Genomic DNA, 17,586 nt, shown 5'->3' on the forward strand with positions numbered 1-17,586 from the left:
TTTTTATCATTAGTAGTATGGTAATTAAATAAAAATACCAAGGTTTCTTATTTAAGAACATGTACGAAGATTAATTTGGTACATAAAGGTAAATATCAATGTATTTTTCACATGTAAACTTTACGGCTAATTATTTAACTATGAATATTTTATTATTTTATTTAACATAATAAATTAAATAATTTACTTAGCAAGGTAATGCAATACAATATATTAACATTTAAGTTTTGAATAAATTAATAATAATGTTACAATAATTTACATTATAAATGGGTAACTAATTTATAATTTACATAACAATTTGTTAAAATAATTAAAAGTTTGTAACGACTAGTGGAATGTCATCAAATATAGAAATCATTTTTGTTCAAAGGAATTTTTCCTTGTACATACATTAATAATTAAACAGCAAAGTATTTTAACATATACAATACTATAACAACTAGTTTCACTAATAATAGTCAACAATAATATTTAAACAATTATTAACAACAAAAACATGTTATATACTTTAAAAATATTTCACATGTTAGAATTATGAGTTAAGATATCTACATTAATCATCATTTTAAAGAATATTTATAAATCACTTTTGTTATTTACAATTACTTTTTTTGACTTTTCATACTTAATATAAGCTAAAAATACAGTCCATGCTAAACCAGCAAAACTGACAAAAATTAAACGATTATTGGGAGGAACAACACAGTAATTAATAGTTTGCAATACCGGCCACACAGTGACAGCAACCTGTAGGGGATCATAATAATAATAATTAAAGCACTATAATTGGAAACTAAAATAAAGAATTTTATAAAAGCATTTATACACCAATTTTGGCTAAACAAATTTTTTAATATTAGTAAAATATTAATTTACTCAAAAAAAAATAAAATAAAATTTACTAATTATAAATTAAAATAATAAATGGCCTAACTAAGAAAATGACTTGTTTATAACAACTTTGAATCAGTTTTTAAAATAATATTAACATTTTTTTAACAGGGAGGGGGAGTAGGGCGGTTTATAAATATTTAGAGATATAAATAATGACACTAGCATGTTTCAACTTAAGTTTTTGTATTAAAGTATTAATAAATTCCAAAATATTGGTTCAAAAGTTGTAAATGATTTTTAATATTAATTATTTTCTTATTTGTAAGCAGGTTATATATGTATATTTCTATTTAAAAAACAAAAGTTGATACAATTTTAAATGGTAAGAACCAATTTTTTTAAAAAAATCATAAAAAATAGGACATAATTAACTTAAAAAAAAATTATTATATTTTTTAACTTTTAAAAATATTGCATGAGTCATAGTTAAACGTTGACTCTATGTACTTAGAATAGTATAAATGTTTACATAGCTTTTAAAAATGTCTTAAATTACTAGTAAATCAAATGAAATTCAAATTAAATGTATTATAGTTTGAGTTCTAATAGAGAAAGGGTTAATAACTCTTTGTTATTTAATTCAAATCGTATTAATAAATTAAAGTTGTAAGAAAAAGATCATCAAAAAAAATGAACCAGAAAAATAACTGCATGTAAATTTTAACAGTGTAAAAATTAATATAAAATAATTATTCATTTGAAATTATGTATTTTTAATTTTTGTTTGCTTACATCAATTTTATTATAAAAAAAGTAATTTCTTAAAGAATAAAATTCAAAAATTTTCAATAAAACTCACTTTCCATGTGGGAAAGAATTTCTTTTGGACCTCTTGTTTTGCATCTTCAATAGACCCACCATCAAGTAATGTCATAAAAAAAAAAAAGCTTGCAGTTGCAAATGGTCCATAGGAAAATTGTTCAATAACTGCCTATTAAAAAAAAATGTTATTTATTTGTTAAGAAAACCAATATATTAAATACAACAATTTATACATCATATTTTTGCATATTTTCATGCTGAAGTATTATTTTTTATTTTTGGCATTATTTCAGTTTTATAAATTTCTGGAATATGTCTGTTAGTTAAAAGAATTATTTTCGTGATCAGCTAGTGATAATTTTTGATACTTTGATTGTATTGGATACTTAAGAAGCCAAAAAATGTACAAAATTTTAAAAAGGTCTAAGAAATGCTCAAATTAAAAAAAAGCACTTTGTTCATAATTCTGTTCTATGTATATAATGATCAAGTTTTTTGTGTCATGTAGATAATTTTACAAATAGTAGGATATTATATACAATGTTCAACAATTATTCAACTAAATAGTAATTATAGTTTTAAATAAAAATATTTTTCAGTATTACATACAATTTTTTTTTTCATGTGTAACCCCCAATACTTAATAGATCTTTTTTTATGTTATTTAAAAAATCATATATTAAATCTTAATGATTAAAGTGTAATTATTTATTAAGTATTAAACTAAAATTTCAAAAATCTTCATGAAATAAAAGTTGACATTTTTTTCTTTTTTAATGCATATTAAAACTCTAAAAATCAATTTTTCAAGTGCTTATTGTAGTATATAAAATAACTTGTTTTAGTGCTATAAGTAGTAATGGGTTAAATTTTTATATATTTTTCTAACTATTTTCATCGAATGAAAACTATTTTTTAATTTACATAAATTTATTGGTTATATTTTCATAAAATTATAGTCATTTCAAAGTAGTTATTAAGGCTTCTTTTTTATTGTAAATGATTCTTCTGTTAGCGTTAATACTAGGATTATATAATCATGAAAAAACCTACAAAAAACAGTTGCATAATAAAAATTATGATACAACATATTTTTAAACACTACTGAATAATTAAACTATTTATAATCTTTATCTTTAATTTTTTATTATAATAATTTAATAGATTCATACATTTTATAAAAAATTATAAAAACTAAAATAATGAGGCTCAGTAAAAATTATAAAAAAATTCACTTATATACAATAATTTAATAATTTATTTTTTAATTTAATTTAATTTTATTTAAAAATAAACAAGATTAATTTAACTAAAAAATATTTATATTAATTATGTTGATTGATTAAAAATGCCAGAATTAAAAATAAATATTACCTTTGTAACGTGGCTAACAACTGTATGTGTTGGCCAAATAAAACTTGCAAATCTCATCCAAGCATACAATGTTGGTGCCACATACAATGCACCATATAAGCTAAATTTGATTGCACGTTTGATATCAATTTCTTTATTCCATGTAGGATCCAATGCTTGCTGAATTACACTGCTGGCTGGCCATGTTATTGAATATATGGCCAATCCTCGAACAAGACCGTGATTAGTTGCACGGTAAATTTTTGACCACATTTCTAATGAGCTATACTTTTTGTTGATTGAGAATTTAGATGTAAATTATAGAAGATATTTTGATTAACAAGTATGGTTATAGACTTTGTAAAATTGAATGTATAAATAAATTACTTATAAATAATAGATATTAATATAGTACCTAAATTAAATAATAAATAAGCTTTACATTACCTTTAAAAATACTAACATAACTTAGTACATAGTACTTACTAGTAATTAAAAATACTACACTAACCAAAGATTATTATTTGTGTGGCATATAGTCTGATAAGTGATAATAACTATTATATGATAATGTTTCCTTTTAATTTTAATCAATATGACCTAATATTAAGTATGCCTTGACACGGTATAAAATCAATGTAATTTATACCTATTGAATTAGAACCTTATTATTATAAGTCAACAAAAATTATTATTGACACTTATATTGTTTATAGCGTAAGTGATATTTATTTTACCATTTCTTTAATATCCAGATGCAATTTAAAAATATACATTAACAAGCTATCTCTCATTATACTCAATTTAATTTGTTTTTTTTTTTTAATGATTTTTTTAGTTATCTCATTTATTAATAAAATATAATACATAAGTCGTTAAACTTGATTTTAATTTGTAGGTTAATTTATATTATAGAAAAAATTAAACATATCACGTAATAAATTATTATTAAGTATTTATGAAACTTTAAAAATAATATTGCATACAAATAATAACAATTTGTAATAACAAATGAATACATATTATAATAACTGAATAATTTTTATCCTCAATAAATAATAAAATATTTCTAATCATTCTTCAAAAATATAAAATATTAGAAATTATGAATAGGTTTTATGTACAGATTAAAAAAATCTTAATATTTTTATCTCTTCATTGTATATTATTAAAACAAAAATGTATGATAGAAATATAACAGACAAATTTATTGCAATAAAATATGCAAAATCTATATAAACAAAAATTTTAATAATAATTTTTTTTAGTATTAATATTTAACAATTAATTACAATTCAAAATCCTTAGCACCGTGTATAAAGTGAATCAATAATTAATAGACTTAAGTACTTAATTAAATTATTTATTGTATTTTAATTTATTTTTACATAGCATGTAGTCAAATCATTATCACAGTTATCATACTGAACAATTCGAGCTAACTCATTATTACTTAAATTTTCTAATTGAATACAAGCACAGCGTACTGTTAGTTTGCCGTTTTCATCAATAGTTTGTAGTTTACGAGGTACTCCGGTCCATTCTCTTTTAATTCCACCACTAAAAATAAAGTTTTAAATTAAGAAATTAAAAAGTACATAAAAACATGATATACATAGGATTGATTATGTCTTTATACTATACCTCATTGTTGTACACCACACTTTACTCATTTGTTTTTCATTATTGAATTCTATGTTACAGTTAGGATAAAGACTCATTTCGTGTTTCTTTTGATGATTTTTATTTTTAATTAATTTAATTTTTTCTTGAACTAATTTATTGTATTCAGTTTCTTTGCCAGCTGAATCATAGTAGCGTCCAATAAGTTTACCTAGGAATTTAGAATGGAAATAATAAAATGTACTTTTTTAGCCATTATTTGTTTTGATTACCACATGAATAATATATAAACAAGCGTTATATAAAAAACAGTTTTCTAGTAAATTAAATAAAGATATATTTTTAATTAGAAAGTTTTAAACTATTTTTTTAGGTATAATAAGAATTTGAATTAGTTAGGTATACTAGGTTGTACAATGATTTAAAAAGTTGTATCATTATAAAAAAATTAATTAAACATATTTTGTGCTTTTCTAAAATTAACAATATATTTTAAAAAGTTAATATGGCACAAGTAATGTTGTACATCGACGTAGACACAAAAGTAGGACACAAATTAACTAATATTTTTGACAATGAGTTTGTCGTTTATAGCTCTTTTCAAGTCTTCTCATTGGATACACTGGTCAGCCCTAATCCTTTCAATTATTGAATTACTAAAGGGGTAAAGTTTAGACCCGTCAGCATGGTCTATATCAAAAGTAGCAGACTAAAGGGTGGCTTCTCGTTAGCCACCAGCATAACTACCTTTTCACTATACCTACTAAAGGACAGTTAAGCCCAAAAACTAGCCAGCATGCACACTAATTCTTAAGATCAAAAATGTGACGGATTGTATGTGCTGGACTAATAAATTTCCTTACATGAAATTTAATTTATTTTAATTTTATTATGTTGATACAAATACAGAAAAATAGCAAATTTTGTATATAGTCACTATTCTTTAACACAATTAATGAAAATTAATGAAGTTTAAATTAATGTAAGCTATGTAATATTTTTTTAAATGAAACAACAAATTATTAATTTAAATTTATTATACTTGGTATAAATAAGAAAAATAAAGGTAAATAGTAAATGTTTAAAAGAAAAGTCTTGGTATATTTTTACATGCAAATTTAATAAATCACTTACCAATCTCTTTATATTTTTTTTTATAAGTATTTAACCAGGTTTCTAATCCAATAAGATCATCAGGTTTCATGTCAAGAACATCATCAGTCAAATCTTCTTCATTAAACAATCCAGTTATAAATGAACGGCTAGCATCACGACCTTTTCAAATAATAATTAAACGTTTAAATAAATTTTCATTATACAAACAAATTAGTACCAATTAAACTTAGTTTTAATAAAATATAAAACTTAATTAATATTAATACTTTAATATTAACAATTAGGATGAATGTGAAAAATTTCTTTAGTCTAAACAAAATAGATGAAAACATTTTATTTGAGGCTTTATTTAATCAAAATTTCAGTTATCAACAACACAATGCAAAGATTAATTAATAAGTGCCATTTTTGGAAATTTAAACTTTTTATAATGGATTAAAATAAATAATACATATTTTTAACAAATCATAGAATCATAATTTTTGACAAAAGAAAATACTAAAAAGAAGTCTAGTTTTGATATTCAATATTGACTAGTAAATTATTAATATATATTATAAAAAAAAGTAGTAAATGTCTTTTAAAAATGAAAGACGGTTGTAAGAGATAAAAATTTGTTTATTATCATTTTTACTACCTGAAAATTTTTCATAGGATCCACCAGGTCCATAAAATTTTCTACCTACAGTAACATCAAATATGTTACCTAAGATTGACAAGTAAATTTTTCCTCCACCATCGCCACTATATCTGCTCAATCTTTTGGAGTCAAAAAGAGAGCATACCCAAGGAGTGTTGGTTAAAAATCTTTCAAAAATAGCAAAACTACATAAAAAATTTTGAGATGGTTCATATACAAAGAGAATTGATAAAATTAAAACAAAAATTGTTATTAGAGTAAATACAATATTTTTAGCGTTTAACGTCTCCATAATAATAATAATAATTAGATAATAATCACTATGGAAATTTAAAACGGTTACATTTAAAATAATTATTTTGTGATGATCTTTTTATCATGTTATATCAATAACTAAATAAAAGCTAGCAAATATTGGAATAAATAAATTTTTGAATAATGTGTGGTACAACTGATCAACCTGTAGAGTAAAATACTATCAGCACTGGACTAAGTTCAGATACCTGTAATAATTATGGTATAAAATAGAGAAAGCTTCTATTATTTTTCTTATATTTGTATAAAATTATACAAATTATTATATATATTCATAAAATTAATATAATTATGGCATTACGCCATCTAATCAGATTTAAAAAATTTTGAAATAAAATATTCATTTAACCGGTCTCACAATTTTTCAAAAATAAATTCACAGTATGTCAGGTGAATAAATTGAACTGTACTGATCAGCTGTTAATAACACTTCACTTAATGATAACAGACATTTACTAAAATCCTATGATTTTCAATTATGACTGAATCGTAGTATTGTTAAATAATATTAAAATGAATCATAATTGTTTTAGTTAATATAAATTTTAAATATAAAAATAAAAAATTTTTTTTTTATTTTTGAATTTTAACTGTATTAGTAGTATAATGAATAATTAAAACGTTTTTTTATTCAATTAGAAAGTCATTTTATTTTTTATTAATTAAACACGAAATAATTTTTATTTGTTTTTGTTGAGAAACTTTCATATAAAATAATTATGAATAATATTCAGTATCACACTGATTCATTGTTCAACTTATCTTTGCATAAATTATGTGTGTCAATAAATGAAGATACCTTACAATATATTTTAAAGTGGTGTCCTGCATGTATAACTCTTCAAATAATTTGGAAGGTAAAACTAGTTTTTTTTTTAATTATATGCTATTTTTCATATAAATTATGATTGTTTTTTTATTATCACTTTACCATAATTTATCTTTTATGTATCATTTTTAAGGTATTGAGAATTAACAATCATGATCCTGAGTTTTTACTTAACTTCAGATTTCCAGATTGTGAATTGTCTTCAGTAAATCGAGGTCGTGATCTTGCTCAAATGTCATCTTTATTTGGTTCAAGAAATTTGTTACCTACTTATCATACACATTTGTCTATTGAGAGCCATTCTATTTTTGCAAAAGTTCAACAAGTATTCAAATTAAATCAAAATTAACTTTTAAATTAATTACAGTTATCAATTTTATAATAAATAATAATTTTTAATTGATAATAATATACATATACATAGTATTGTATTTTCATATATTTATTAGGATTAAAAATGATATTAATACTTAGATAATATATTTAAAAAAATATTATCACTAACATTGATGTTTATATAATTATCACAATTTTATATAATAAAAATTCATTTTGGTACCTATACTTATATAATATGCTAGATACTTAACACAATACTATGTATTATGTTGTTAATTTTTTTAATGTCTTGATAAAATATCTTAGAAAACTCTAATATTGATGTTTTAATAATAACAATATATTATTAGAAAAACCAATATATTTATCAAATATTTTTTTTAAATATTATAGACCAAATTTCAAGATCAATATAACTTCTATGATCATTTTGACTTAGAATTATTTTTCAAATTAATTGAAGTAACAGAATGTAGAAGCCAGTTATTTACCATATTTCAGGTATTATTAATATTATGACATTTTAAAATATATTTAAAATTTTTATGCAATTTTTTTTTTCATAGATTTGTATACAAATTAAAGGTTTTAAATTTCCTAAGCAATTTGCTTTAGAATGGATAAAAAATGGAAATGAACAAAAAGATAATAAGTGTTACCATTTCATTGAACAAGGGTTAAAACTTGGTTGGTCTTAAAGATTTTTTTCATATTAGATATAAAATTGAATAACAATATTTTACATTAGGTATATTTCTTGGCGATTCTGGGTGGTTTGATGAAAGTGCACTTGTTTTATCATTCACATACGAGTTGATATCTAAAAAATGGGTGTGCTCTGATGAAACATTGGTGTTGATGAAGACTTTACAATGCCTTACCAAGTTAAAGAGTTTTGAATAATACTTATATAAATCCATTTGGTGTAAATATCAGTATAATGAATTTTTTATAGATGGTTGTTAGTTTTATCAAACTTTTATAATTTTGATGAAGCTAAATTGGTTTTACAGTATATTTTAGAAACACTTAAAACCTTAGAACTACAGAAAAAAAAAATTTGTATTGCTTATTCTTATGTTGCTGTCTCTCAGTATTATTATCAATTAATGGAGTTTAAAGAGGTTAGTCCTTTAAATTTTTTTACTATTCTCGTATTATTTTCAATTTAAATTACTTTTAGGCTTGGTTTTGGGCACTTAAAGCAGTAAATGAACTTAGTAATAAAAGTAGTGATGTATTACAATTACTGGTTATTGGACATGTTATACGAGTTTGTTCAGCTACAAACAAATTGAATAGTGCTAAAAAATTGATCGAACAAGTTCATATGTATGACAATGAAATTGAACAACATATTTGTGTAGATATGTTATTAAATGAAGCTTGTTATTCTTTAAGGGCTGATTTAGCCGAAAACAGTATCTACAGTTATTATGTATGATCATAATAAATATTTACTGAAGTAATAATATTAATCAATTTAATTATAGGTGGCTCTTGATTCAAGAAGAAATTTATTTGGATACTTTAATTTACATACCGCTAATGTATTTGTTGATTATGCATATGCTCGATATGTTTGTGATTATGAAACTAGTGATTTTGATGAAGCTATGTAATATTTCATATTTCATTTATATATATATAGTGTTTATAAGAAAAATATTTTTTAATAGGTCTAGTGTTTTACAAGGGATTTATATTATGGAGTGTATTGGTTTACCTAATAATCACATGTTATTAGTAAATGCTGGACGTATAAAAGCTTTAATTTTAGAAGAAAAAGCTTTAGATATAATTCATTGGGGTAAATGATTTATTTATTTTTTTAATTAATAAGAATATTACAATAAAAGGATAAATTATTTTCACAATCGCAAATAATTTAACATTTTAAGAGTATATTTGTTATGTCAAGGCATTGACAGTGAACAATGGAAGAAAAGTATGCTTGATGAAGCTGAAGAACTTCACAAAATGGCTTTACAAGCGTCTTTAAAAACTGTTGGAGAAAATAACCTTTTAACAGCTAAACATTATTGTAATTTAGGACGACTTTATCAGAGTAAAATAAATTATCAAGTATGTTTACAAAGCATATATTTTTACTTAAATCATTTTTGCTTTTGCTATAATGATTTTTTATTTAGCTATCTGAAGAAATGCATTTAAAAGCGATTAAAATAAAAGAAGCCATTTTAGGTGAAGATAACCCAGAAGTTGCTTTATCTTTAGGTCATCTTGCTAGTTTATATACCTATCAAATGGAAAAGTATGAAGTAGCTGAGCAGCTTTACTTAAGATCAAAAGCTATTTGTAAGTAATTTTTGATATATTAATGAGCAAAGCTCGTAAGTTCATGCACTAAAATTATGTACAAAAAACATGGGCGCAAAGTGATCAAATTTTGGGTAGCGGGGCTAAAAATCTAAAATAAGCATACTTTGAAAGACCAAGAAATATTTAAAATGTATAATTTTTTATTATAAACTATAACTTTTTAGTAAAAAGTTATTAACAAGTAAAAATCAAAAGTATAAATTAACATAAGTTGAAATATTTTATTATCTTCAAAAATATATTCTTTTTCTGATTTTCAATCATAATAATAAGATTATTAACCCTCAGTCTACCGACATATTTGCCACCAGTTGTCTACCGACTGGGGTCTACATGACTCCAGCGTATTTCAATGCCTTAAACTTTTGTAAGGATTAGTTTTTTTTAATTAATTTTTTTTTTTTTAAGTATTTTTTCTATTCTTTTTGCATGTGTAAATACCATCTGAAAATAATTAATAGCCATCAATATATATTATGAATTTTAAAGCAAATTGAAAAAAAATTATTACAATAGATGAAGACGGGATAAGTAAAACAAATATATACAGTAACAGGATTTATTATTGTCAAATTTACAGTATTACAATATACGTATTCACTGATCAAACAGTATTACGAATTAAAAAGTACAAAAGTCTCGTAATTTAATTATTACAATCAACGCAGTTTTTCGCTGCATGATCTTGGCACATAGGTTTTTGACATTTTAAATATTTATATCATGTTAGTCATATTGATTTTATATAAACCGGCAAAATATAATAAACCGATTAGAGCCTTTAATCCAATTAAATAAATTTCTTTGTGATAATTTTGCAAATGTGTATGATTTTCAAGCATTTTGGCAATATGCTGCTCAATTTCTTCACTATTATGCTTGACTATAATGTTCAATATATCAAAACTAAATAACAGCGACCATGCTTCTATTGGAGACGATACCTCGAGAGCTACACCTTTCCCACGTGCACAGTAATCAATTTAAGAACGACGGCTTCTGCGTTCGGGAATATTTTTGAACCAACAAAAGTTGGACTTAGTCTGTAAATAGAAAGACTTTCGGGCTGCCCGCAAGACCCTCTTATTTTTTGTGCGTGGTTCTGTTGCTTCAGACATGAGATCAGTTCCTCCACTGTCTGCATCTGACTTGTCTTCATTTTCTGACGCACTGGCGACGTTATCAGATTTGATTTCTTCTTTCGAGTTTCTATCACCTGTTCTTCCGGTTCCTCCTTAGCGTTTCCTTCGTCACTACTAAAACAATCGGTTTCAGAGTTACATGAATCTGTATCATAAGCTTCTACAATCGCAGCAGCTAGTCGGGTATGTAAACAAGCTTCCAGCTTATCTCAAATATACATGTAATAAACAAATAAAATATAGCCATAAAAATATTCGCCAGACAATATTCTAAATTAAATACACTAAAAAGAGGCAAGAAAGATGTGCTTTTGCTCGAAATTAAAGAAAAACATTTGGAATAAAACAATCTTTTATGTTTTAGCTTCGATGCGAAGCTGAGAAGGTATTGGTTTTACTATAAAGGGGTTTTTTTTGTCTGTTACCACTTTTTCTCAGCTCTTACCGAAATGATTTCTTTCAACGATGCGTCAAAAGATCACAAATCATATCTAGTTGAAGACATTACCCTCATATTGAAAAAATTTCCCTCGTTCCCCGTAAATGGGTAAACTCCAAAAAAATTACAAATTTAAAAATCGCTAATTTTCAAAATTTTTTTCACTTAAACTGTCGTAACTTTTTCAAAAATAAACAAATCAATATAATTTTTTTTTATAGATGCTTGATGTCATTACCTATCATTTGGTATATTTTTTTTTATAAATCTAACCCTTTACAGGAGGGGATTTAAAATTTATCTTAAATTAAAGCTAATGTAATATACTTTATTATGGAAAAAATAAATTTCGGACTTCATTTTTTCTTGTGAAAATGGCTACCAAATGCTATTATTGTGTTAAAATTCTCAATTTTATTTTTTACATTTTTAACTTTATAATGCTATAACTTATTGAAAAGTGTATTGATCAAAACAATTTTTTTATGTGAAATAATATTTTTTAATAATCTCTTTTTCATTCGACATACTTTATTTTTATTAGGATATTAATAAGGAAATATCAGATCATGTAGCTTTTGGAATAATCCACCAATTTTTTAAAATTAAACACTATCTAAAGATTTGCATTGAAGCGGTTTTTTTTTTATAGTGATTTTAATCACTGTCAGATATCATTATACTTGAACCAACTATGTCACGTCACCACTGTGCCGCGACCCCCCTGTGCTGGGTTTTTTTCTATTAACCATACAATAAAACAAGTTCTTTACAGATGGTCGAGAATGAATACATGCTTTATGTACCTTTCAAGAATAAATACCTTATTAAAAACATTTTTCGTTTACTAAACTGTACTAGGAATTCCCAATCATGAAGATGATGTTTCTCGCTCGATCTTTGGAACTGAACTGACCGACGCACCACAGCTCCACTTTATATATACATATACCGCGCACGAATATTCCAGAATCTTTGATTCCCAGTTTCTTTATATTTATACTCAGTTTCTATCCGCAAAAAAAACTAATTACTACACCAAGTGATATAAAACCATAGAAGTGTTTAAAATATAAGAAACCATAGAAATAATTAAAATATAAGAAGCCTTAAAAGTGTATAAAATATAAGAAGTCATAGCAATGCCAAAAGTATGAGAAGCCATAGAAGTGTTTAAAACATAAGAACGCAATTTTGAAAAATTTGCATTTAATCCATTGCCTTCTATTTGAGTTCAAACTAACAAATTTTGAAATTCGCGTTCGACGCAAGTGCAAAACAAATGCTCCCGGCGTATTTATACGAGGTGTGTTCAAAAAGTAAGGTGACTTGATATTTTTATGAAAAACTATTTATTTATTCATCAATGTTTATGTTGTCCCCTTCAAAGTAATCCCCCTCAGATGTAATACACTTGTATATGTAGGCAATATAGGCAACTGTCTACAGCAGCATATTTTATGGGGCAGCAAATATTGAAGGCCAACATATTTATAAAAACATATCATAGTAAAATTAATACCTTCTCAGCTTCGCATCGAAGCTAAAAGCGAGTTATTTTTTATTGTTGTTATGACATATTGACTTCCTAATAATTATCATAATCGTTTTCATTTATTGTGTATTTATGATATTTATATGAATAGCTACAATTTATTTTATGATTTATTAATAAACATAGATTTGCTTGAAAAACATTTTTAGATCTTTTTTTTTTTTTTTTTTGAGGAAGAATTAGTAGTGTTATGGAAAAATATATAAAAATGAAACTCCTCCGTCATAACGTAATGAAGGGCGGCATATTTTTAAATGCCTAAAAGCGGAAAATATATGAATACGCCTCTGAATGCCTCGCATTTTGATCCACTCAACACTATTTTAAGGATTCAAAACTCATTTTCATTTGTGAGCAGTAAAATCGATTTTATTCAATCAATGAAATACTTTGTCTTGAGATCGTGTGATCGCTCTCGGTGGCAATCAAAGTTTAATTTAATGGAAATTAGATTGGCCTCTAATGATTGGAGTTTAAATATATGTTTGGATTTTTTTATAGCTACAGAATAATTTCCATAAAATGATTCAACTATGCGTTTTAAAATTTCAAAATTTGTACAGTAGTACGACGTAGCTGTTAATCAAGTTCCCCACCGCATAATCATAAGTGCTAGAACTAATAGTATATTAAAGGCTTCAGTTTTAAAAATGTTTACTCGATATGGGCATTTACGAAATATTTTTTTTACATTAGCTACCAAATTGTCAAAAAAATCAATTATATGCAAAATATGCCCTAACATCCAAAATATGCACTAACAAACTTCATACTCTTATTAATATTGTTATGAAATGGATTTGTAGCTCACTTAACATGTTTTCTTAAATAGCAAAAAAAAAACATTTAAATGCATGAACTTACGAGCCCTTTTTTTCTCACCATCGGCATTAATGCGGACCGCCCTGGAACTGCAGTGAGGCATTACTTCATGTGCGGCCCACGCCGTTTCTAAAACTCACATCACCACGTTGTGAATCAGCCCGAAATTAATCAATAGCTGTTTCACAACGTGGTGTGACCTCCTCCGTTAGCCGGATCCCAAAGTGGGATCTGTTGCCCGGATTGCACGGCGTGGAGTTGGGGCAAATAACTCACGACACATAAAAGAAAACATAAAACACGACCACCTAAGGTGCCGACCTAAACCAGCGACTCAAGTCCTCCTGTACCGTGCGGCGCGGCTGCCTCTGTCTCAGGCGTTCCGCTTCCTCCTTCTTTATCAAGACGGATTCGATGAACACTTGGACTCCAAATAGTTTCGCTCCTGGGCCCATGTCCCACACCAGAAGAGGGTGTGCAGAGCTCTGTCTTCCTTTTCCGGGCGATACGAACAGTGGTCGCACGTCAGCGAGGCTGTTTCACGAATACGGCGCAGGTACTTATTAAAGCAGCCGTGGGCGGATATCATTTGGGTGAGACAATAAGTCATCTCACTGTGAGTCCGGTCCACCCAGCTGATCGGGTCCTATGAGGGACCTGGTCCACTCGCCTGTCGTCGTTTCCTCCGAGAGGCGAGTCCGCCTCTGGAGCATGGTCATCCGCCTGAGCGCCAGTCAGTCATCGGGTTCGAGTGTTTTCGGCGGCAATGATGACAGGATACCAGTCGCCATTCCGGATACCGTTCAGTACGCCGAAACTATCCAGATCCCCGCCTACCTTTGCACCCTAAGCAGGGCTTCACGGTTTTTGGACGAATACTCAAGAGATCGGCCCAAATTGGGGACCGGTACAGGAGGACCGAATGTACGACGCTGACTAAAAGTCTGCACCGCATTTTCCTCGGCCCTCCTAGATTGGGCATAAGTCCCGCCAGGCTATTCATGACTTTCTAGGCCCACTGGGCCAACTTACGAGCCCTGTTAATGAGTAATAATTAATTTAATTTAATGTTGATATTTTTACTGTTTATTCAGATGAAAAAAGTTTTGGTAACCAGTACACAGGATTATTGTATGATCTTCAAGGATTAGCTCATGTATATCGGGAATTAGGAAATTTTGATCTTTATGATCAATGTACTCGATCAATTGAACAATTTCATGTTACTCGAGGAGCCTGGTTAGAAAAATTACATTCATCATCAATAAATGATAAATTTGCAAAAAGTAGTTTTAACATTGAAATAATTAAAAATATATTAAGCAGTAATATTTGTGAAAAACATTAGGTAAATTTATACAATTATTTAACAAAAAGTATTTTACTTGATAATTTTATTAATCTTTATTTACCTTTCATCATTTTTTTATACATGAATTTAAATGAATATAATTGTAGAAACACTAAATGACAGTTACAAATACAATGTTTTGAAGTTTTATCATAAAAAGAAAAAAGTTTAATTTGTGCTACTAAAAATCAGTTGTACATTCATTTTTATATTATTGATATTCCCTTTTATTTTTATAATCTATTTACTTGCATATATAATATGCAGAATGTTCGGCTTATCATAAACCATTCCATTACTCACAAAATAAATACAACAATGAAAAATATGTTGATTTTATTTATTTATATATATATATATATATATTTCAATTTATCAACTGTTACTTTTTATCATTGTATATCTTATTCAAAATGACCTTATTAAGAAAATGATAGGTTGATAACTTTTGAACCTGTAGTTCAGGAACTACGATTTTAAAATATGACCGAGGAGAGATATATATAACTAAATAAAAACAAATATTTAAATATTATATTTATTTTTAAATGGTTTATGAAAAGAGAATATATGTATAATTTTTAATTTCTGGATTTATGAAATAAAAGTGGTTTATAAATAATTTTAATATATAAAACTTACATTAAACATCATAAAAACTTTTAAATGCTTAAAACCATAGGTGTAATAGTATATTTTAGCGATGCTAAATATTTTTATATATTTTGTTATTGATTAGGCTTTTTTAAGCAAATAAAAAAAAATATATAATTCATGTTTAATTGAGTTGTGGATTTTGAAATAGTATATTATTATTAGTCTGTATCAAAACAAAAATATTGTTTAATAAAAATAATTTAAATAGAAAATAATTTAATTTATTATTATTATTATTTTTTTACAAGAATAATACAAACCCCTTATGATTTTTTTTTATTAAAATAAATATTTAATAATCAAACTTATTGGACTTATCAAATAATATATAATTTTTTAAAAAATGTTTTTAATTACTGATTATAACATTTAATAATTTTTTTTTGAAAAACAATAAGGTTCTTTGTAAGTTAAACTTAAAATAAACTGTAATAAAAGTATTAAAATCGCCAATAATTTTGTATAATTTAAAATTAATCTAAATGATTTTAATTTTAGAGTTTCTTATTATTTGTTTCTATCTTATAACTAATTTATTTTTATATCAAAATTTATAACTCCTGTTGAAATCTTTAAATTCATTTTTGTTTTGACCATCTGGCTCTTGTTAGTACCAAACCAAATTAAATTTATAGTATTAATGTATACTTTATTCCTATTTTGTATTTCTATGTCCTTAATAATAATTGTTAATTAGTTATTTTAATAGGTGATTTCTTTACTGTGATGATTTACTTTATTATATTGTTAATTATTAGTTTAAATAAATCATTAATAAATGTAATGTTGCTTAAAAGAAATGTGTTATTGAATATTGTACGCTCTGTCTATTTTTTAATTAATATTTATTTCAAGTACTTCTAAGTTTGTTATTCTACTCAAAGTAAAATGTACATTGATAGCAATATCAAATGCCAATGAAGTGTACTCCGGACAAAGTTTCTATATACAAAATGTTGCTTTTTAGAAAAACGCAAATTAAAGATTTCAATTCTTTCATTACAAAATATATTAATTTAGAATATTCTACAAGATTGTATTAACATTGTGAAATTGTTTATTAAATAATGTATTGTAGAATTTTTAAGTTATACTAGTTATTTTTTTATTTTAAACATAAAATTATTTAAAGAAGTTATGTGCACTATTTTCGAAGAATGTAGAGCGTTATGTATCTCTTTATTTAACATGAGGAACTTTAATTTACAATAAACTTAACATGATTAATAATAATAAAACCTAATGTGTATATATAATGTTAGATTATGCTACAAATGAATAATAGTGTTGATACATAATACAACAATATCAACTACTGATAACAAACACAACATAACACTTCCTCTCTTAAAACTATATATAAAAAATACTAATTAACACATAAACATATAAATTGTAATTTA

General features: G+C 25.3%; 3 protein-coding genes across 4 annotated transcripts; 1 reads left to right on the plus strand and 2 right to left on the minus strand.

The window, feature by feature from the left end:
• Positions 1-256: 256 nt before the first annotated feature.
• On the minus strand, positions 257-3,436 carry LOC126897067 (mpv17-like protein). Its single transcript, XM_050670458.1, has 3 exons — positions 3,034-3,436; positions 1,697-1,828; positions 257-750 (listed from the first exon to the last, which is right to left on the minus strand). Exons 1-3 carry the CDS (start codon positions 3,283-3,285, stop codon positions 580-582), a joined length of 555 nt encoding a protein of 184 aa, XP_050526415.1. The 5' UTR covers positions 3,286-3,436; the 3' UTR covers positions 257-579.
• Positions 3,437-4,359: 923 nt separating this feature from the next.
• On the minus strand, positions 4,360-6,801 carry LOC126897065 (neuferricin). The gene is made up of 4 exons (XM_050670456.1): positions 6,389-6,801; positions 5,770-5,910; positions 4,657-4,846; positions 4,360-4,572 (listed from the first exon to the last, which is right to left on the minus strand). The coding sequence occupies exons 1-4, from the start codon at positions 6,681-6,683 to the stop codon at positions 4,386-4,388; spliced, it is 813 nt and encodes a 270-aa protein (XP_050526413.1). The 5' UTR covers positions 6,684-6,801; the 3' UTR covers positions 4,360-4,385.
• A 481-nt stretch (positions 6,802-7,282) lies between these two features.
• LOC126897046 (amyloid protein-binding protein 2) lies at positions 7,283-17,288 on the plus strand. Of its 2 annotated transcripts, XM_050670415.1 has the most exons (13): positions 7,283-7,563; positions 7,669-7,860; positions 8,268-8,375; positions 8,441-8,561; positions 8,623-8,758; positions 8,830-8,998; positions 9,058-9,312; positions 9,368-9,492; positions 9,554-9,684; positions 9,796-9,959; positions 10,028-10,193; positions 15,270-15,523; positions 15,634-17,288. In XM_050670415.1, exons 1-12 carry the CDS (start codon positions 7,426-7,428, stop codon positions 15,521-15,523), a joined length of 1,959 nt encoding a protein of 652 aa, XP_050526372.1. In that variant the 5' UTR covers positions 7,283-7,425; the 3' UTR covers positions 15,634-17,288. The 2 variants fall into 2 exon arrangements, with proteins under 2 accessions (XP_050526372.1, XP_050526374.1); XM_050670417.1 differs by having other exon boundaries at positions 7,429-7,563; positions 7,724-7,860; positions 15,270-17,288.
• Positions 17,289-17,586: the final 298 nt, after the last annotated feature.

Source organism: Daktulosphaira vitifoliae, unplaced genomic scaffold (genome assembly GCF_025091365.1).
Source record: "Daktulosphaira vitifoliae isolate Bord-2020 unplaced genomic scaffold, ASM2509136v1 Scaffold_1, whole genome shotgun sequence".
Taxonomy (NCBI): Eukaryota; Metazoa; Arthropoda; class Insecta; order Hemiptera; family Phylloxeridae; genus Daktulosphaira; species Daktulosphaira vitifoliae.

Excerpts from the sequence above, each read along its gene's own strand:
- LOC126897067 (XM_050670458.1), bottom strand. The coding sequence starts at position 3,285 with ATGTGGTCAAAAATTTACCGTGCAACTAATCACGGTCTTGTTCGAGGA. Across the intron at positions 1,829-3,033 it reads TTGTTAGCCACGTTACAAAG|GCAGTTATTGAACAATTTTC; the intron begins GTAATATTTATT and ends TTTTTTTAATAG. Across the intron at positions 751-1,696 it reads AATTCTTTCCCACATGGAAA|GTTGCTGTCACTGTGTGGCC; the intron begins GTGAGTTTTATT and ends GATCCCCTACAG.
- LOC126897065 (XM_050670456.1), bottom strand. The coding sequence starts at position 6,683 with ATGGAGACGTTAAACGCTAAAAATATTGTATTTACTCTAATAACAATT. Across the intron at positions 5,911-6,388 it reads ATCCTATGAAAAATTTTCAG|GTCGTGATGCTAGCCGTTCA; the intron begins GTAGTAAAAATG and ends TTATTTGAAAAG. Across the intron at positions 4,573-4,656 it reads GTGTGGTGTACAACAATGAG|TGGTGGAATTAAAAGAGAAT; the intron begins GTATAGTATAAA and ends CTTTATTTTTAG.
- LOC126897046 (XM_050670415.1), top strand. The coding sequence starts at position 7,426 with ATGAATAATATTCAGTATCACACTGATTCATTGTTCAACTTATCTTTG. Across the intron at positions 8,376-8,440 it reads AGTTATTTACCATATTTCAG|ATTTGTATACAAATTAAAGG; the intron begins GTATTATTAATA and ends TTTTTTTCATAG. Across the intron at positions 10,194-15,269 it reads CTTAAGATCAAAAGCTATTT|ATGAAAAAAGTTTTGGTAAC; the intron begins GTAAGTAATTTT and ends CTGTTTATTCAG.